General features: G+C 42.4%; 1 protein-coding gene across 1 annotated transcript in view; it reads left to right on the top strand.

Moving 5' to 3' along the window:
• Positions 1 to 322: 322 nt before the first annotated feature.
• The window catches only part of MMP11 (matrix metallopeptidase 11), a 40,325-nt gene continuing 18,272 nt past the window's right edge, over positions 323 to 22,375 (top strand). The window contains exons 1-2 of the mRNA XM_066603537.1: positions 323 to 531; positions 19,871 to 20,076. Of these exons, the coding sequence (XP_066459634.1) occupies positions 442 to 531; positions 19,871 to 20,076 (296 nt within the window). The 5' untranslated portion in view covers positions 323 to 441. The remainder of the gene's footprint in view (positions 532 to 19,870; positions 20,077 to 22,375) is intronic.

The raw sequence follows: 22,375 nt of genomic DNA on the forward strand, positions 1-22,375 counted from the left end.
TCTTTGTGTTGTTATGTAGCTGAAGTCTCCATAATACAGTAACACACCACAGTATAAACTTTCAGTAAAGTCCTTAAGACTTCTTTCTTCTTCATTTTTTTTTGTTTATGGGAAGGAGATTAACCATCTCCCTCCTCCTTTTCCAAATGAACCCCTCTCCTTAGTCAACCCCTCTGTCTCTCTCCTTCCCAAACATTTAGCACGTGATGCTGTTCAGATGTGTCACTTCAGGCCATAAAAGTGAAGAGAGAGAACAAAGGGCACAGAGGAGTATAAATCCCCAGCAGGGATTCTCTGCTCACTGACACAAGCACCAGGCAGCTCCTCCACACATACACATAGAGGAGAGGAACACAGAAAGAGGAAAAGAAAGACAAAGAAAGAACAAAGAGTCTGTGGCACATCTAGTAGCACTACCTCCAGCAGACAACCTGTGCCAGGATGCATCTCCTTATCACCCTAACTGCCCTGTGCCTACTAGGGGCACAAACTGCAACTTTACCTCAAAGGAACTCCAAGCAGAAAAGCCAGGTGAGCTACATCCAGAGAAAGTTATTTTCACAAGTCTTTCATGTCATTCTGTATTTATTGACTCTGCACTTGGTATGTGATTGAATACATTGGCACAGTTCTGTAGGATGAGTTAACACATGGTGCTATGTGCTGAGACAGCAGTTTTCGTGCATGAGTTGTTCCTCTCTTGTACTGCTCTTCCATAATAAATCTGCATCTTGTATCTTGGTATAGTAGGTGTTTTCAGATATCAGCTTGCATTTTAAATATTCTACTCAATGTTTTGACCAGATTGCAAATATAATATCAGTAGAGTCTGTGTAAAGCATCACCTCAGGTGGACTTCATGCCTCTAGTGGCAAATTCACCAGAATGGATGGCATAAGGGATTAGTATAAATTAGCACATTTGCAAGTTTACCTTTATGAAAAAGGACTGCTAAACCCTTTTAAACCGAATAGTAGCCGCATGTACCTGGTGGTCACACTTAGCACAGCCATCCACTATATGGAGGTGCCAATGCTGGTATGCTAGGGGTGCTCCTTAGTGGAGTTGGAATTGTTCTTTGGATTATCTGCCACATTACAGAAAAAATAATAATAGAAATATGTAATTTTGTCCTGCACATGTTTCCACCTGGGAAGAATGTGCCGCAGGCTTTTAGCAGTGCGAGGGCGATGATTTTCTGATTGGATGAGTGTGACAGCCACAGGACGACTCTGGCAGACCCTGTTTGTATAAGGGATGTCATGTTTCTGTGCTGTCAGCTGCCTGGGATTTGGAATCTGCAGGCTGGCGTTTTTTATATATCTGGGTTAAGCACAGTGTATGTAATGACAGCTTTTTGCATATACAGAAAGCAGCATTTCAGCTGTAAACCCTTATGCCATCATGGGGATTTAAATTGAAACTCAGTCATGTGATGAAAATGTTGGAAAGACCGTATATAATTCCCTCATTCACCGAGCCGGCTTACTTGCATGATGTAGCAGCCTATACATAAAGAATAGGAAAGATTATGTCAAGCTGAAACAGTGGGAGTTGGAACAGTTGATATTTCCATGTCCTCAGTATATTGCATTGTCTCACAAAGGGGCTGTATGTGCCAAGGTTCTGCCTGGAACAAAGAACGGCATCTTCTTTTTGCATATGAAGTTCAGTAAGTAAAGAAGTAGCAATGGGAGGAGCTGCTAAACAAATTGATTCAATGGGCTGGATTCATTGCCAAAACAAAGGGGATAGTTCTCTACAATGCAGCGGTACCCAAAAATTGCTGTCCCTGCCTACAAGTCCCCTACTCATGTGTATTGCTGCCTAGAAAGTTGACAAGCTGGTGGCAGCTACAGGAGCCGATGCAGAACTTGCCCAGATGGATTCTGCGTTCTTGTTCAGAGTTATTTCCGATCTTTTGAAATGTTTATCCTTTGTATAAACAGGATCTAAAAACATAGCACAGATTGAATGTTCAGTTCTGTGGAAAAGAAGGGCAGAGGGTGATGGAGAGAGGACGCGGTTATATAAAAGGTCACAGCACTGCCATTAAGAAAGGCTTAGATACAAAGCTAGAAGTTTTTAATGAATTTTTGGTCTGTGGATGAATAACCCAGTAATCTTAAATATAGATATGCAGTGATGAATGTGTAATAGTGTTGTAGCACTGACTCACTGGACAGAGGCGCATTGTTGACTAAACCAATGTTTAATATAGACTGTTAATTCCTTAAGAGCAAAGCAATAACTGTATATACTTGAGTATAAGCCGATCCGAATATAAGCCAAGGCACCTAACTTTACCACAAAAAACTGGAAAAACGTAGTGACTCGAGTATAAGCCTAGGGTGGGTTTATACAAGGGGACTCCCTGCGGGCAGTAAAGAATCCCCTGCCAGTGGCCAAGGATTGCAAAACCCTTCTGATTGTTTTTAATGGGGATGCCTCTGCTGGAGGCCCCATTGAAAGCAATGGTGTGCTGGCAACCCCTGCAGTGATTTTCGGGGAAAGGCTTTAAATATAAGCCCTTCCTTGAAAATCATTCTTAGCTGTAGTAAAAAATTAAAAAAAAACATATATACTAACCTGTCGACCACTGCTGGGGCTCAGGCGCGTCTAGCCGCTTGTCATCCCAGCACTGTAATGAAGTTCTTTCAGCAGGCAGGGATTTAAAATCCCCACTTGCTGAAAGGGCTGCATCTGATTAGCTAAGCGCTCAGCCAAACACTGGCATCGCTCAGCCATTCACTCAATGACAGCTGAGCGCTGCCTGTGATGGGTCACAGCACTCAGCCAATCACAGGCAGCGCCTGGCCATTCAATGAATGGCCTAGCACTGCCTAGGATTGGCTGAGCGCTATGATCAATCACAGGCAGTGCTCAGCTGTCATTAAATCCCTGCCTGCTGAAAGAACTTCATTACAGTGATGGGACTCAAGCAGCTAGACGCACCTGAGCTCCAGCAGCAGCGGAGAGGTAAGTATAGATTTTTTTTAAATGTTTTACTACAACTAGGGATACTTGTCAGGGAAGGGCTTATATTTAAAGCCCTTCCCTAAAAATCACTGCAGGGATTGCTTTCAATGGGGCTGTCGGCAGCAGCCGTGGCCCCATTGAAGACAATGGTGCACAGGACCCTCAGTTAAGTATAAGCCGGGAAGGGGGGGGGGGCTTTTTCAGCATAAAAAATGGGCTGAAAAGTCGGCTTATACTCGGGAATATACGGTAATTATATATTTTAATCAAAGATAATGAAGAATACGTTCTAAAAGACAATACATCCAGCGCTGGTGAATTGTCAGTGTTTAAAATCTAAGAAGCATTTTCTCTTGGAATTTAAAAAAAAAAACCAACAATTTAAATTAAGTCTTTGTTTCCTCTGTAACTCTGTAAGTTATTGAAAAGTTTGCATAGTTGTATGTGTATGTCCAGGTTTTTACGCAGGTCACATCATGTAAAAAAAAATCGCAGCCGCGCTGCATTGCCACGATCTGATTTCAAAAGGCATTAGGGTTTTCTCGTACATTCACACGGCCGCATCGAGTGAAAAGGATACTCCTGTGGCGGTCAGCAGAATGGCTCTATTTAGCTGTCTTCTTCATCGAGGGCCGGACCCAGGTAAACGCCTCACTCTCCCTTTTTTTCAGCTCCCATAGGAATCAATGGGAGCTCCCTGTGATTTTTGCCCAAAGATAGGTCATGGCCTATCTTTTGACACTGCGAGGAAAAATCGCGGCTGAAAATCACCTACGTAAATGAATGCATTGGAATCCAGTGCTTTACATGGTCGCGATTTTCCGGCAATATTTTCTCATGAGTAACAGCTACGAGAAAACGCTCGCCTGAATGAGGCCTAAGGCTGCGATTCCACGTACACGAACTGGCTTACAGCTGAGACTCTGCCCAGCCATGAGCGCCAGTGGAAGAATGATCTTGCCAATAAGTTCCGCAGGATCATGTGGCTATTGGCAACTGCCGCGAAGCAGAGTCTCAACCGCAAGCCAGTACCTGTATGTGGAAATGCAGCCTAATCCAGCTAAGTTTCAGGTTTTTTCTTTCACCGATGTAACCTTTCCTGTCCTACCTAGTGCTAAGAGTACCAACAACCGGAACGGATAAACCTTATCTACAGCCAGTACCAGTATAAACTGCAAAGCAAGGCCGCATTCACATGGCCGGGAGCGAGGAGAGAGGCAGAGAGTCGGTGAGGGGGAACTGCTTAGATGGAAGCATATATAAATTTGGAACTATATGGTCACAAAATAGCTTTGTGTGGGCAGAGTAGTATGCCTTAGCTTTTGGGTACTGTGTGGCACTAACTAGACAAAGTGCTATAGGTACTCTCCAGGTAAAGTGTGCACTATTTATCTGTGCACTGTACGGCACTATTTACTGTATATTGCTGTCCATCTTTACTCTCTCAGATATTTGGTTGTTGTAAATTAAAAAGTTAATTCAAAACCTTGATTAAACTGCAATGCAGAAAAATGAGTTCTTAACCCACGCTAAAGAGTACACACCCAGAACTGATTAATTAAGGTAGGCAAGGCAATAGACTATTGTTCCTGCTAAGCTGTTGTGAAGCTTAAAAACTCCCCTTGCTCGGGGAGAATCCATGCCTGTGCAGACTCCTGACTCCCGCCTCAGTGATCAAGCAAATCACTTGTGATGTTCTCTGCCCTGTCATAAAGACATGTTGAAAATAACCCCTATACTGCCATAGACCACCAGAGATCCTCACATTAACCCCTTCACTACCCTAGACTACCAAAGATTTTGGTCTATGCAACTGTAGACCACAAGAGTTGTGGCCATAAACCCCTTAATTACAATAGACAAGCAGTGATTTCATCTTCACCCCTTAGACCAGCATGTCTTATCAAGGGGCTAGTCCCAGCGATAATCGTTCCGCATGCAGAAACTGAACAATGAACAAGAAGTCGACTTCTCATTTGTTGTTCAGTCGAGGCATGCATTTATACTGAACCATAATCGTTCAGATTCATGCTGGATCGCGGAAATCTGAACAATTATTGTTCTGCAAAATTTATATAGACACCCTGTGTACTGTATATCTCGCTGCTGTATACAATAGCTAATTAGTAGTGCAATTATACTGTAATATTAAAGGTAATAGTGTCCAAGTGTGTAACTAGCTATAAAGGCTACATTTAAACATACAAAGGGGGATGCAGCGATTTTTACATTTGCAAACTATATTTTAACACTGCAGAATTCCTTATGAAAATTTAAAAAGAAAAAGCAGAATTGAACCCCACATGTAAAAATCACTATTGTGACATAGTTTCAGGAACCTTTTCTGATACTGTGGCTACTGACCAAAGCAAAACTGCAACAAAACCGAACTACATGTGTTACCCACAGCCTTGCATTTTTTGATGTGGTTGTGGTCTAACTTTGGGTTGCATCACAATATACAGTGGGAACCTGGCCTAATAGCTATGAGTGGCAACAGGGAAATAGGTTGTCAGCAAACAATAATTTTATGGTGTAAAGATGTAATCAAGTAACAAACTTTTGTTTTCTAGTTTGTGGTTGATTTGCAGGGCCTTTTACACTAGGCAGTGATTGGGAATGAACATTCATATGAGTGCTTGGTTGGCCAATCACTGGCCAGAAAAAAGTGTGTTTAGGCCGGTTCACATCTGCGTTTGAGGTTCCATTTTCCTGTTCTGTTTGGAGAGCAGGAAAAGGGGATACCTGTAACCAAACGGGTCTGTCTTAGTTCAGAACTGAACAGCGCTGAACGGACCTCATTGACTATAATGGGGTTTGTTCGCTTTCCGCTCGGCTGTCTGGCGTGTAGCTCTTTTTCATCCAGTATTTTGTGCCAAATCTGCAACGGAACCTCCAATGCAGATGTGAAACCACCCTTAGTTATCTCCTCCAACTAGTCCATAATCCTAAATCTAGATATGCAGTGATGAATATGTAATATTGTAGTTACACTGTATGTAGTAGCACTGACTCACTGGACAGCGATGCATTATTCACTAAACCAATGTTTAAAACAAACTGTGTATTCCTTAAGAACAAAAGGATAAAGGCCCATTTAAACACAACGATTATCGCTCAAAAGATATCTTGCGCTCCGAGCAGAGGATGCAGAACACAAGCAGGCAAGCAGAGTATGCAGAACACAAGCGTGGCCGCTTGTCTTCTGCATCCAGCTGTTCCCTGCTCGGAGCGCCCGGCTGTTATACAGCCAAGCACTGCAAGCAGAGGATGCAGAAGACAAGAAGGGTATCCCCGCTTGTCTTCTGCATCCAGGTGTTTTCTGCACGGAGCACCTGGCTGTTATACAGCCGAGCACTCCGAGCGGGGTATGGAGAACAGAGCTGGACCGCTGTGTTCTTCATACCCAGCCTGTTATTAGGGAGCAGGACAGCTTAAACAATAGTATCAGCTGTATCCCTCTGTGAATCCCTGATAAGGCTCATCGTCCTGAAAGATGGCGATAAGCGACGGCTTAACGAAAACTGCATAATGTCAGTGCAGTTAAACACAACAATTATCGCTCAAAAGATGGCTTTTGAGCGAATTTTTAGCGATAATCCCTGTGTCTAAATGGGCCTTAAGATATATTTTTATCAAAGATAATGAATATGTTACAAAGGACACTGTGGGTGTACATGAAGTGCTGGTGAATCGCAAGCATTAAAATCTAAAGAACGTTTTCTCTTGAAATGTAAAAAAAAAAATCACACATGTGCCTGGAGCTTATTGCTATAAGGCAATGTATATCTCTTGTGGGAACAAACAATCAAGCATGGTAAAGTCCAATATGTCTAGTCCTTTTGTATGTCACTTCTGACCCACATCACAGGGCAGTCATCCAGCCAGCCTGCTATATACTGACATGAGGTAAAAAACCCGAAGCAGCCTGTCTGTACATAGTTATCTTTTTTTCTGGCAAAGACTTTGGTTTTGGCTTCTATTCCCAGTTATCTTACAAGACCAATTAGAACATTGACTTATAGGGAAATTACCCTCCAATAGGTGGCACTGCAGAGGCATTGTACCATCTCCCATTTCCATACAGGAATTCAGAGAATGTCAGAGAGACAATCCCAGTGTTATACAAAGCCCCATCATGCCATAAGCTAAGTGAAATGCAGATACAACACCACAAAGTTCAGGAATCCCTCCTGGAGTGTTCCTTTAAAGGGGTTTTCTGGGACATAAAAAAAGTTAAACAGTAGTGATGAGCGAGCATACTCGCTAAGGACAATTGCTCGAGTGAGCATTGCCCTTAGCGAGTACCTGCCCGCTCGGCAGAGAAGGCTCGGGTGGCGGCGAGGGGCGGGGGAGAGCGGGGAGAAACGGAGGGGAGATCTCTCTCTCCCTCGGTCCCCCCCACTCCCCCTGCTCACTACCGCAACTCGCCTGTCACCTGCGCCGGCAGCCGAACCTTTTCTCTTGAGCGGGCAGGTACTCGCTAAGGGCAATGCTTGCTCGAGCAATTGTCCTTCACGAGTATGCTCGCTCATCTCTATTAAACAGGCTTAAAATGAAGAAAAATTGAATACCCACCTATCCCAATGGCTCTCCGTCCAGCACTGCAGGCCCAATGCCTGCTGCATGGAACCCGGAAGAAGCAGTGGCAGTCACGTGTCTGTCATTTTGCATGTGACCGCTCAGCCAATCACAGGCTTCAGTGGCCATGGAATAATCACCTCTAAATTCTGAGTGGTTGAGCGGTCACGTGCATAATGAACGGCACGCGACCGCCCGATGCTCCCTCTGAGTTCCGGGCGGCAGGCATCGTGGCTGCAGCATCGGACAGGGAGTTGCTGGGATAGGCAAGTATTCAGTGTTTCACATTTTAAGCCTGTTTAACTTTTCTTAATATCCTAAAGCCCTTTTTAATTATATTTCACAAGTAAAAACAGATTCCTGAACATCTGTGGTGGAAATAGCTAGTAAAAGAGAGCAGAGTTTTGGTTTTCCTAAATATTCTTCTTAACATTCTCAGCACTTAAATATACTGTTTGCAAATACCACTTGCTTTTCCTGCAGCTGGCTGTAGATATGCGGATAGTTTGACTGATACGACTTGTCTGAGTGATACTCTTGGTGCTTACAAGTAATTTGCAACAGTTTTTATGTTCCTAAGGCCTCATGTCCATGGGAAAAATCAGGCCCGCTATGGATTCTTCATGGAGAATCCGTAGCGGGTCCCTCCTGCCCCGCGGATATGAGGGCTGAAAATAAGAATAAACTTACCCGCAGCGGACCATGGAGGTCTTCTCTTCTTCACGGCCGGATCTTCTTTCTTCGGCCGGCGGATGTGCTCGGCACGCCGGCAGCGTGCCGCGCGCATGCGCCGGGCACATCCGCCGGGCCGAAGAAAGAAGATCCGGCCGCGAAGAAGGGAAGACCTGCATGGTCCGCTGCAGGTAAGTTATTCTTATTTTAGGTCTACCGAGGATCCGGACGGCTTCCATAGGCTTCAATAGAAGCCTGTGGGAGCCGTCCGCGCGGGAGACCCGCACCTAAATGGAGCATGTCCATTTTTTTTCATGCTCCATATTTTTTTTAATTCACTTTTATTGACCATCCGCGGGTATTTATCTACCCATGGGTGGCCAATGCATCCCTATGGGATGCGGATCGGCGTGCGGGTGATCCGCTGCGGATTTTAAATCATCTTTTGCCCGTGGACATGAGGCCTAATATCTATTACAGTTTTCAATAAAATTCTTGGAACAGTTTAGAAAACCGTTATGTAAAGATGTCTCTTATTGGTATAATATAACTCGCCAATGGCAGACATGAATTGGTGTAATCCACGTTCTTCTCCCTGGCAGAAGCGCTGCCCACAAACATGCTGCAGCAGCCATTCTACTGAAAGTAACTAACAAGAAAATATTTTGACAAAGTCATGCAGATGCTGTGTTGTCTGTTTAATTAGGCAGCAGACCACAACTTGCCAAACAGTATGGGTGACTAATGTAGCCCTTGGTCAGATTCGAACTAAGTACCCCAGTGCATTACTGAATAAATGACCATTTACATATAGTTGATTGTTTCTTCTTTTCGAGAACGCCAAGTATGGAGACTTAGAGGCAATGGAATGCTCCACTGGGGAATGTGATTGCTCTCAGTGAGAGAAACAAAATAATCTTGTACAACCCCAATTCCAAAAAAAAGTTGGAACTCTGTGTATATTGTAAATAAATGTTTAAAAAAAAGAATGCAATCATTTGCAAATCTCATATTATTCACAATAGAATATAGAACATATCAAATGGTGCAAGTGAGACATTTTTTCCTTTAAAAAAAAAACGTATTTAGAAATTGATGGCAGCAACACATCTCAAAAAAAGTTGGGACAGGGCTAACAAATGGCTGGAAAAGTAAGTAGTATTAATGAAAAACAGCTGGGTGGAACCAAGCCTCTACAGCAGGGGTGCACAACTTTATTCTGAGGGCCACATTGCCATACTGAACCACTTCCAGGGGCTGCAGGCGTATTCCTATCTTAGACATTTATGGTATATCCTATGTATATGCCATAATCAGAATAAGTTCCACTTTCAGGACTCCCACCTATTCGGAGAATGGGGGACACCTTCCCTACCAATCAGCACTCCAGAGAGGAGGAGACAATGCATGTGGCTCTCTCCATTGTAGATAATGGATGTTGGTGTAACGGCCTTGTATTTCATAAGTTCTGTAAACTACAATGAAGAGAGCTGCATGTATGATGCTTCTAACTCATATACTCATTTCTGAAGTGCCAAATAGGTCAAAAAACTTTATTCTCCTAATATATTGGGGCCCCAGACATGACTACACAGTGCACCCTTAGTACTTGTCCTTATATACAGGGGACCCAGATATGACTACATAGTGCACCCTTAGTACTTGTCCTAATATATAGGGGACCCAGACATGGCTACACAGGACACCCTTAGTACTTGTCCTATTATATAGGGGGGCTAGTGCTACACAGGGCACCCTTAGTACTTGTCCTAATATATAGGGACCTCAGACACAGCTACACAGGGCACCCTTTGTACTTGTCCTAATATATAGGGACCTCAGACACGGCTACACAGGGCACCCTTAATACTTGTCCTAATATACAGGGGACCCAGACATGGCTACACAGTGCACCCTTAGTACTTGCCCTAATATATAGGGGACCCAGACATGACTGCACAGGGCACCCTTAGTACTTGTCCTAATATACAGGGGACCCAGACATGGCTACACAGTGCACCCTTAGTACGTACCCTAATATATAGGGGACCGACACATGACTACACAGGGCACCCTTAGTACTTGTACTAATATACAGGGGACCCAGACATGGCTACACAGTGCACCCTTAGTACTTGCCCAAATATATAGGGGCCCCAGACAAGGCTACACAGTGCACCCTTAGTACTTGTCCTAATATATAGGAGCTCCAGACACTGCTACAAAGTGTACACATAGTACTTGTCCTAATATATAGGGGGCCCAATGCTACACAGGGCACCCTTAGTACTTGTCCTAATATATAGGGACCCCAGTGCTACACAGTGCACACTTAGTACTTGTCTGTTCCTGTTGCCCTGCTCTGTGCCACTCTTCTTCACTCTGACATGGAAACTACATGTGAGCAGGCACACATAATATTTCAGATGACTGGGGCAACATGCGACCCACAGTGCACAGAATGGTATTATGGGCCACATGTTGTGCACCCCTGCGCTACAGCCTCACTTATTAGAAGTTTGCATACCTGCATGTCAATGTCTGCCTTTTTAACAGGCCTAGTAACAATGACTAGGAATATATGCCAAAGCTTTCTCCAGAAGGTAAAACTGACCATTAAGGGCTGATGGCCACCGCGCTCCTCGTGACGTAAATCTGTGGCAGAATAACACCGCTATTAGGTTCTATTGAACCTAATAGCTTTTCTGCCTGTTAGTGCTCACATGCGTGACTCTGCCATGAATTTCCGCTGTGGGGAAAAAAATCGTGGCATGTTCTATTTCACCGCGTTTTTCCGCAGCTGAGGTCTCCATTAATATAGTATTAATGAAGACCGCTGAAAAACATGTGTTTTTTTGCGATTACCAGCGGGGACTTTTTGTTTACTACCGCGGTACTCCCGAGGTGTAAATCCGCAGGTGTATCCCGCCCTGTCCGTGGGCATGAGCCCTAACAGACAGCTGTTTTGGGGGTTTTGCCCTTCATCAGTGTAAATGGGCTGCTGGTTAGCTGGGTGACAGGCCTATGATGTAGGTCACTAGGGGTAAAGTTTCTCCTTAGGGAGAGCAAGTGGAAAGTATTAGGAGACTTCTAACAACAGGCATGTTTCTTTGGGAAAGTTATATGCAAATGGTAAAATGGAACAATATCTCTACATCGCCACTAGCTGCTCTCACTAAGGAGAAGCTTTATCTGTCCCGACCCACGTCATAGGCTTCTCACCCAGCAACCTACTGTACACTGAAATACCCTGACTGTACATGGCTATCTTCTGGAGAAGGCTTTGGCTTATATTCCCAGTCATTGTTACTAGGCCTGTTAAAAAGTCAGACATTGACTTGCAGGAATGCAAACTTCTAATAGGTGGCGCTGTAGAGGCATTGCTCTATCTTCTCCTTTGCATATGGTTTGGCTGAGGAGCAGAGAGACAGCTGCTTTTTTGGCTGCATTGAAGGGTACTGTGATCTCTGTTGCTCTCAATGATTTATGTAACCCAAAGACTCAGAGGCCTAAAGAGCTGGGAGGGGAGCGGGTAGCATGTTATTCATCCTGTCTAGCTCTTGTATATGTAAGGTTAATTAGCCTTTACCTGTCTCCAGGTAACTTTAAATTTGAGTCGCTGATATCTTTAGACACTGATAAGTGGCATGTCAAAGAAAGAGGGAGAAGTTAGTCAAGAGCTTAAAGTGTTTAATGGTCTGAATCCTGAGGCAAAATTAAGGCCTCTGGGTCAAATAGTACAGACACAGACTGTTTACCATAGTCAGGCTGTAAACTCCAGAGAATAGGATGGAAAGTCAAGCATGACAAAACCATTAATTTACAACTGGCAATATCCCCACAGAAATCCATTTGTCTTCCGATGAAGGAACAAAACTAGTAACAGTGCTGCTGATTACACGGGCAGATCCTAATTTTCCACTTTGGCACTGAATGATCAGAGTCTTTGGTCACCAACCGTTTTCGAGGTCACTACTTGATTAGAAAGATCAGAGCCATATAATTGTGTGCCAAGTTTGAAGGTTATTTAGCAAGGACATAGAGGCATAGCATGGTTTCCAATAAAAGCTCAACAGCTCATGTTTATATACAGTATATACCGCAAAAGGTTCTGTTATTCCTATTGGTCACAGAGTAAGTGATGTCAGTGGCTGAAACGTTTCAGGGCAGTTGCCAGAGGGGTGACCCTGGGCACCTGGCTAATGTGAAGAGCTGGGAGGGATAAGTTCTGGCTTGTCATAGCGGCACTTACCAGGCTCTAGTCCCAGAGGGATGATACGCAGCCAAGGTCAGAGTATGCTTGCAGGCCAGCTTTGACACCCCTAGGATAGGGAATGCCAATAAACAAATTAATGGGGGTAGTACTACTTATCACTCATGACGCCACCGTTCCCACACACCGGTATGCTACGTGGCTGAGAAATGAACACAGAGACTTGTGTATAGTACCTCAAGTCCCCAGGAATGGTTACGGCCTAATATAACTTTTACTTGAATAATAAACTTTTTCAACAGGTAATGCAGGTACAATTCACTTTAAAACGTCAGCATGCTATAGCTCAAAGGTCAGGGAGGATACGTAGGATGAATACGGTCCTACAGGCCACGTTATCTGTATGTCATTGGTCCTGGATTGGGAGTACTCCAGAGGAGGAGGGGGGGGGGGTAAGGGTCACTCCACAGACTCTCTGGCAGAAAATTATTAACAGGAAGGCTTAGACAATAAACACATCACATGGCAGGCGCGTTGCTGTGACACAGTAAAGTACCTCTGTCTGGTGATCCTAAGTATGGACGGCCGCACAGGAAGAGCCTGTAGTGTGAACTGGTACCTGTTTAGAACTTTTTTGTATATCTCTCTCTCTCTCTCTCTCTCTCTCTGATGGTGGGACTCACTCCTTCACATCCACACTCCAAGCACTATGGGATATCGTTCCTTTACCTCCATCTTCACCTACATGGAAGCTGAAGGTGCTTCCATGTGGCTTTGTGTTAGCACTATCTCAGGTAGACAAGATGGAAGACCTCTTCCCATTTTTAAACACTCACATTTATAACCTTGCTTGTACCACATGATAAGACAAACTGATACATCTACATGCAGGCAGTGATTTTATTACTGTTAACCTCTCAAGCGTCGCAGCTGTGCAACACACACTGGATATGACAGGACAAGCTTTGCACAGTGCATCTACATAGGACAAAACATGTATGATGACATTTATGGAGGGGACCAGGATAGTGTTCTGGGCCACTACACAGTGTTCAAGAACAGGCCTATCTGTAAGTACTCCAATACATTTACAATAAAATATGAAGCAATTTTGTAAAACCGTTTTATTACTTATATTATTTATTTACAATTTCCTCTATATCACCAATTTTTTTGGTATAGAGATTGTCATCTGTCATAACAGTCCTTGTCTCCAATGGAGTTAACAATCTAATTTTCCCATATTAAACACACACGCAGACACCCTCTTTGGCCAATTCTATAGGATGGTTAGAGACTGCAAACAAGCCATGCTGTAGTCTAAGGAGGCCTTTACATGGGATGGAATATTCAGCAATCCATTGTGGAACATTTCCCTATCAGAATTCAAGGTCTGAATGCAAACTTTGATGCAGAATCACTGGCAGAATTCTGCCATTTTTAATTTTGACTCAAAATCTGCAAATTAGACATGTGGATTTTGGTGCAGATTTTTCCACATTGCAAAGTATTATATACAGCGTCCTACATAATATTCTGTGACATATGAATGCGCCCTTATCCTGCAGTCATGTGTTACTACTTTACATCTGTTTCCTCTTAGTAAGAAGAGCGAGCAGGTGGAAGAGAAGTATAGGCTGCAGAGGGGAAAAATGCAGAATACCAGCCATATAATGACCAGATATAGTGTTACACCTTATGAGCATGTAGCGTGCTGAATTGGGCCTTTGGCTGGGGAGACAGCAGGGAATAAACCTCTGTTGTGTCACGGGTGGCTTGATCATCTCTACCTTGTGTATTCAAAGCAGTGACCTGTCCAACCGCGTATAGGACCCAAAATTAGTAGCCTTGTTTAATGAGTTCTTTTACCTAAATGTCATGTGACACCAGTGCCTCTTATCAAGTGAGCAGTCACGTGCGCAGAATAAGAGTCCACAGTCAATTAATAGTTTTCAAACCGGAGGCACATGGTTTACTTCTACTCATGTTTTCAACTTTGACTTTCCAAGAACAGAATACGGTGACAGTCTTAGGAATAACACTTCTTACAAACTTTCCCTCTGACGCAATTCTTCAACACACACATTTCTAGGAGTTTCTTTTTTCTCCCGACACTTCAGGCATCCTCAGTTATCTGAGGTACAGTCCCTGTGGATAAACTCTTGACACAGTGGGTTAAAACACATCACTTATTCTTCTTTCTTACTTGTTATGTCCTTTCTTTGGTAAATTTAGTCACTCTCTATAAAGTCCTTGGTTATGCTCAACCTTGTCCCTTGACTCAGTAGTTAAGCAGAAGAATGTAGGATCAAAACCACCAACTTTTCCATAAGGCTCCGCACTCCAGGCTCCAGTCCCCAGAGGGGACATATCCTCTTGCAAGCGAGATAGCCTGAGGTTCCACTCATGCAGAAACACCAGAGTTTCGGCCTCCTGCTCACACGTCCTCTACCGACTACATCTCTCTTCGTCTCTCCTTAACTCCGCCCCTAACGTCTCTAGACCTCCAATCACACCACACACAATTTAGGGGAGACATACTTGCCATCACAAAGATTAGTAGCTCCAACACAGATAAACACAAGACAGATACACACTTCTGTAGTTTTTAATAATACCATTTCTTGGGTACATATAATGCATTATATAACTTTTATATAGATTTTCTTTAAAGGAAAGGAGAAAAAATCTTGCAATTGCTTTTGTGGGTTTTTTTACAGCGTTAAAAATGCAACATAAATGAAATGATACAATTTTTTTCGTGGTTTGAATCAATTACGACAATACCAAAATCATATTTTTTTTAAATGGTTTTGCCCTTTTACACACCAAAACCCTTTTTTACTGTTTTTTTTTCTGCATTACTGCATTCAAAGTCTCTGACTTTCTTAATTTTTCCATGGACGGAGCTCTATGAGGTCTTGGTTTTTTGTGTGACGAGCTGTAGTTTTTATTGGTACTATTTTGGATTACATACAGCTTCTTTGCTCAAGTTCCTTGTGGTTTTTTTGGGAGGTGAAATGAAGAAAATATGTATTTTGGCTCAGTTTTTTAAGATTTTTTAAAAAGTTTTTATGATTTCTGAAAACTTCTAAAGTCCTGACTGCTGTACCCTTCACTAACATCCCTATAATGTTTCTTGGCAGTTGGGACCTCATTTTCACCAAGTCCCTGACTGTATGTAATCCAGTGGAACTGATGAAGGGGTTTCTCCCCGAGAAGCGTATTTTAATGCTGGTTGTCTAAATCACCAAATAAAGGAGAATTTGAACCTATTCATTCTAGTAATTTGAGTGCTTCTGGAGCACTGCGCTGAGCCACCAGTTTTTTGTCTTTCCAGCAGGGATGTGGTGACCATCTTGGAAATAGTGATGTAGGGAAACATCCGAAAAGAAAGTCAGGATAAGAAGGCAATGGCTGCATGATTTCTACCCATGACACAAATACCTTTCATATCTGGAATTTTTGAAAATTCATTTCACAACCGAAATACCCCTTTAATTTACTTAGAATGTATGTAAACGTATATAATGGTGAAAGCATTGACATGGCTCGTGTCTCCATGTAGCTCCAGCCTTCTACTGAGCCAATGTAAAAGTACATACACCTTAGAAACTATCTTTTTATTGCTCAAAATTACTTACGTGTAACAATTGCGTCTAACAATGTTTTCTGTCCATTGCAGTACTGGGAGGACGGATTATCCATTTGTTTTTTATTTTGTATATCAATTTTGATTCGCTTGTAATTAAAAAGGGAAAAATAAAGAAAAAAATGCACCTCAAGTATCTGCCCCGAAGAGCACGTATGAGCATTCTTGTCTTTAGAAATGAAGATTGTTACTGACGTTTCAAACATTCAAAGCAAAAAAACTCTAGGTTTACTCTAAATAGCCTTGTCTTTGTAAATACCTAGCCGCAGTTTTGGTACTTTGAGCCTCTAGTCTGTTTTTAGATTGTAAGTATTTCAAATAGCATCTCTAAATATTATGATAAGAAAGGATTAAACTGTTCGGAGATTACAGTGTGCGCTTTCTTTCAAGGAGGAGGATATAGAAACATAGAAAATTAATGGCAGAAAAAGCCCACATAGTCCATCTAGTCTGCCCGTATATTATTTCCTTGTTATTTCTCTCTTAGGATAGATACTTATCCCAGAATGCTTGGATTCATTCCTTGCTGGTTTTCCAACAACTCCTGTTTTAAACATTTACTACTTACTCTTTCAGTAAAAAAAACATTTCCTGACATTGCTTCTGGTTTTCCCCAAATAATCTCAGATTGTGCCCCTCATTCTAGTGTTTAGCATCCTAATAAAAGCACTTCCCTCTTGAACCTTATTTCTACCTTCAACATATTTAAGTTTTCATCATGCCCCCTTCTCTACTTCAAGCTATACAGATTAAGTCTTCCTGATAAATTTTGTTCTTCAGACCTTCCACCATTTTTGTATTTAGACGTGTTCTATTTTTTAAATGTCTTTCCAGAGAAGAGGTCTCCTGATCCGAACGCTGTATTCAAGATGTGATCTTACCAAAGCTCTATATAGCGGGATCATAATCTCCCTCTTTCTACTGGTAATACCTCTAGCTATGCAGCTGAGCATCCTACTTTCTTTGCTGTGGACTCATTTTGAGACTGTTAGAAATCAGGACCTCTAAATCCTTCTCTTCTGAAGTCCTGGATAACAGAGAAAGCTAACTTGATACTCATTCTAAGGATTTCTTTTCCCTTAGTGCATTATTTTACATTTGGAAACATTATACTGCATTTTCTATTGTTTTGACCATTTATCCAGTAAGGCTAAAACTTTCTCCATGTTCATCCCACCACCAGGAGTTTCAACTGTATTGCACACTTTTGTGTTATCAGCAAAGAGACAAACCTTACTTATGAAACCTTCATAGGTTACCAATGAAAAATTATGAAACCTTCGCTTATGAACATATTAAAAAGAATGACCCTTGTGGTTACCACTTGTAACTTGGCCCTATTCAAAATACACTCAGTTAACAACACTTTGATATTCTTTTAAGCGATTATGAATCCACTGGACTATCAAAGGATTAAGTCCAGTTTTCAATAACTTGTCTATAAACTTTTTATGTGAAACTGTATCAAAGGTTTAACTGAAATCTAGATAGGCAATATCCATGGCATTACCTTCATCCATCACTTTTGTGACATAGTCAAAAGAAATCAGTGAGATTAGTTTGACATGTCCTGCCATCTCTATAAATCTCTATATACTATTGAGGAGGAAAGCACTAAAGGTCATTACGGGTCGTTGTATTTACATGACGTTTAAGATCTCAGGTTATAAGAACCATCCTGAATATATATTTTCCTACAGATCGACTACTTGAAACAATGTAGATCATAATAGAATATATATAGTACATATGCTTTCTTTTTTTACCTATTTTCAGTAGATAGTACTTTTGTGCTAGCACTTTATTCAGCAAACACGCTGAAGTTTGATTCCAAGGATTCCAAAGACACTCAGCCTTCTTGCACATGACTCAAAGATTGTACAGCATCTCCGCATGAGACTGCATGTCCCGCTTTATAATGCTTGGTTGGTTGCTGTGTTTGCAGAGCTATTCTCTCCTAGAAGCAATGCCTATAGGGGATAAGATCTTTGTACTTGCAGCATTCAATAAGGCATGTTTTTTTTCCTGTTGGATCGGAGTGAAGTTCAACAGAAAAAAAATCTCTCTATGCCTCCATATATAATTGAAGGCATAAACAAGTACAGTAAGGGCCCTACTCACATATAAAGTAGCTTTTTTATGGCTCTCTTCAAATAGAGCCAGAATACAGCTGTGTGCAAAAGGCCTAAAGGTAGGACTACAGTGTAACTGCATGTCACCTGCAACCGTGCCAGGATATTTAGTTTTTATTCTCCATCCCTGAGTCCTCCAAAATCTAGCATTTGGCTTTAGATATTGTGAGAGCCGCATTGCACTACAGTCATTTACAGATGTGTTCTAGTCACCTTATTCTATTGTGGGTTGCAATGTTGCTTGGTGATGACAACATATCCCATCGTGCAGCATACTGTACATCATGTGGTCGTAGATTTACGGCCATCGAGCCACTCCAGTATTAAAACATATCAAACACCATGGCCAATATTGAGCATGTATAAACTAGGAATCCTCACATTATCCAGTAAGGGTAAGGTCATACATTGCTGATAAAATGTGTGAAAAAATCTGCACCTAGTAGAATTCACTCACTGCAGTGAATGAATTCCATCGTGAAAATCCATTGCATTTCGCAAGAAATAGGGCGTGCTGCGGATTTCAGTATCTTCTATAACATTACTCTATTTTGCTGTGGATATTTCCCATGGTAAGTGAACAGGACCTGTTAAAACCCCATGCTTATACATGGCACTGTACATTGCTGCGGGATTTTGGCATGAAATCTGCAGAGAAAATTCTGCAACAAATATGCAATGTGTGAACTTATTGTAATGCCACCGTCCAGGAAATTGGGTGGTCTGAAAAAGAGATTGCCTTTTGGGAAGGTTTCACTGCATCTATCTTTTGACACTGTAAAGGTACCTTTACATGGAGCTGGAAACAGCAAATTAGGGCGATAATCATCCTGTGAACATACGGTCACCGAGCACAAAATCGCTCACTTGTTGGAGTCACTTCATTTTTAGCAGAACTAAAGTCCAACTGACTGTCGGTCCATGTAAACAGGCAGTCTTTCAACTATGAGTGACTGCCTTGTTACTGTGAATGGAGGCAAGCGCGCCGTAACGATCCTCTGCCTCCATTCACAGAACAAGTGTTACTCCCATGTAAAGCACAAGAGCGCTTTTTGGGCAAAAGTCCATGGCATAGCTGTCGGCCACTTATGTGTCTAACAGTCGTCCTGTGTAAAGGTCCAGTAAATCTGGATGCACACATTTAGAGAAACGTCAGCCTAAAAGCTTGTGCTTAAAGCTAATAGAAAATACACATTGTGACAATTATTTGCATCCCATTTAGGGTTTTCTAGTGTTCCCTATTGTATGAGTTTATGTTATAGTTTTCAATCAGTATTATTTTTAGCCTTGCATTCTTTCCCCAAAATACCAACATTAGTACATTTGGTAGACCTAGTAGAACTGCAGCAGTAACCGTTTTGTAGGACCATCTCAATCATATAGAATTTTTTGATTCTTGAAAAGAACGCTAAGGGAAATTCATATTATGCCCTGCCCAATGCAGTCCCTAATGATGTATGAGTTATATATTATACCCATAATATACCCATGGACTTCAAGTACAACCTTTCTCCTTTCTTTGTAAATAGGAGGTGGTAGAAGATGGAACTCATTAATTGAATTTCCAAAATCAGGCAACAAAGAGGACAAATTATTATAATGTCTACTTGAAAGGAAGAACTCAACTTCTTTTATCTACAGGAGCAGGATAATCCCTCCTTGAAGTCACGGTTATGGATGAGACAACCTCAAACAAAGGGAACTATCAAACCTCATAATTCTTGGAATCCTCCTCGCTGTGGAGTACCTGATATCCCTGTCCCTGCAGACTCTTCAAATGGTCGCAACAGACAAAAACGGTTCGTGCTCTCTGGAGGACGATGGGACAAGGCAAACCTTACATACAAGTAAGTTCACGCCTTTTATTTTGTTTTTGGATTATCAAGAATGATGTAAGAACTGGTGTATAAGTGGACAAAGAAGTAGTAATAATAACAGCAGTGACAAAAGTCATAATTGTTGGTTCAAACTGCGTTTGGTAGCACTCCTTCATGCAGGTCGGATGTGGTGCAGTGTTCCAGACTCAATCAGTATCAGAAATAAACGGTCGGACAGCACATACTGTAGTTCTTTTGAATGCTCATAAAATTTATTTGGACAGTCCAGATGTTCACATAAGGCAACGTTTCAGGCTCAACGCCCTTTATCAAGCATATGAAGAAATTTGAAATATTAGGGTTTATAGTTATTCGGCCTGGATATGGCTAACATCCAAAAGTGAATACAGTCAAAAAAAAGTCCTGTGACATGGTATAAAAAGGGGACCTCAGTCGCCAGTGCTGTCAACACGAGGAGTACTGGCCAGTCACAGCAGCATGTAGTGCTTTAGACTACCAACGTATACTATGCACAAAGTGTGTCAGCTAGTCAGAGAAGCACTTTGGCCAACTTAGTGACACTTTCTAAGGGAATGACAATGGCAAGTCTGCGACTTTGCTGGCCACTTCAAGACAGATGCTGAGGAACAGTGTAGACCGCTGACAACACTGGACTTTTTAGGAGGTTTAGCTAACATGGTAACAAGCAGGGGCAACATTAGCTCCACTTGCAGTGAGGCAGAGATGCCACAACCAGTTGGAGCTCTTTAATAAAGCAGCTGCAGCACAATGTTATATTGCAGGCCAGCACTGGTGATCAGGATCATATTCATATATTCACACTCCTCCTTGCAGCCTTGCTGCTGATTGACAGGTATTTCTGTGTTACAGTACATAGAGAGAGGTCTGTCAATCAGCAGCAGTGGGCAGAGAGGTTGAGGGAAATAGTGACTATATTAATGTTAATGAAACTCTTCAGACTCCTCTCTGCCAGACACTGCAAACTTAATAAGTATTATAAAACTTTTGTACTGATTGGTGTAGTCAGCACATCTATCACCATATTGTGCTGGCTGGAACAAGGGTAGCATCAGCATAGGTTTTAACACAGTTTGCACCCGCTCATTTTAAGGCGGTAATAGTCACACTTAAAATCAAAGTCTGAGGATTTAAAATCTGGATCACAGCAAAACTTTACACTGTAGATTTTTTTCAGCAACATGCAAATGGGATTTCTCAAAATCCCATGCACTCTACTGCTGCTGTAATAAGCTGTGGATTTTCTGCTGCAGAAAATCTATAGTATATTCGCTACATATGAACATACCCTAAGGAAAACGGACCAGCATGTCCCATCATGCACATGCTGTCACTGTGATATAAGAAGACGCAACAGGGAGGGGGTATAAGAGAACTACAACTCCCAGCACATTCAGACTGTAATTATAAGATGTCAAAAAGTATAAGAGGAGAGAACTATAATTTCCAGCGCTTCCATGGCTATAAGATCTCACTCAAAAATCCATCATCACAGGATTTTCAATCTCCACTGCTGAGCTCCTTTCCCCTTGTGATATCATCATAGGGCCTTCAGCCCCCTTCCCCAGCACACGTCATAGTCTATACTGCTAAGCTCTGCTCATCATGACATCATCGTAGGTTCTTATTCAATTACCATCTAAACACCATGAATGCTCCCCTCCACTTCTCTTGTCTGCCGCACTGCCCTCCTTTCCTCCAGCTCGGTCATGTCACTTGAGGCTGGAGGCTCATCATGCCTCATGGAAAGAACGCCCCTGATTGTGTGTTTAAAGGCCCATTTAGACACAACGATAATCGCTCAAAAAATGTCACTCAAGCGACTTTTGAGTGATCATTGTTGTGTCATTTACAGCGCAAGATCGCTCAAGATGATCACATTTTGCTGCCAGCGGAGGATGCAGAAGACAAGCTGGGTGCCCACTTTTGTCTACTGCATACAGCTGTTTACCCGCACTGAGCGCCAGCTGTTATACAGCTGAGCGCTAGGAACGGAGGATGCAGAAGACCAGCGGGGTGTCCCCGCTTGTCTTCTGCATCCAGCTGTTTCTCACTCCGAGCATCGGGCTGTTATACAGCCGAGCACTCCATCCCGGGTATGGAGAACAGAGCTGGACAGATCTGTTCTTCATACCCAGCCTGTTATCAGACAGCGTGATACAGCTGAAACAAAAGTATCAGCTGTATCCGGCTGTGAATCCCTGATAAGACTCATTGTCGTCTTTCAGCACACTGAAAGACAACGATGAGCGACAGGGTAACGAAAACTGCACAATTCAAGTGCAGTTAC

Source organism: Eleutherodactylus coqui, chromosome 5 (genome assembly GCF_035609145.1).
Source record: "Eleutherodactylus coqui strain aEleCoq1 chromosome 5, aEleCoq1.hap1, whole genome shotgun sequence".
In the NCBI taxonomy this organism is placed as follows: domain Eukaryota; kingdom Metazoa; phylum Chordata; class Amphibia; order Anura; family Eleutherodactylidae; genus Eleutherodactylus; species Eleutherodactylus coqui.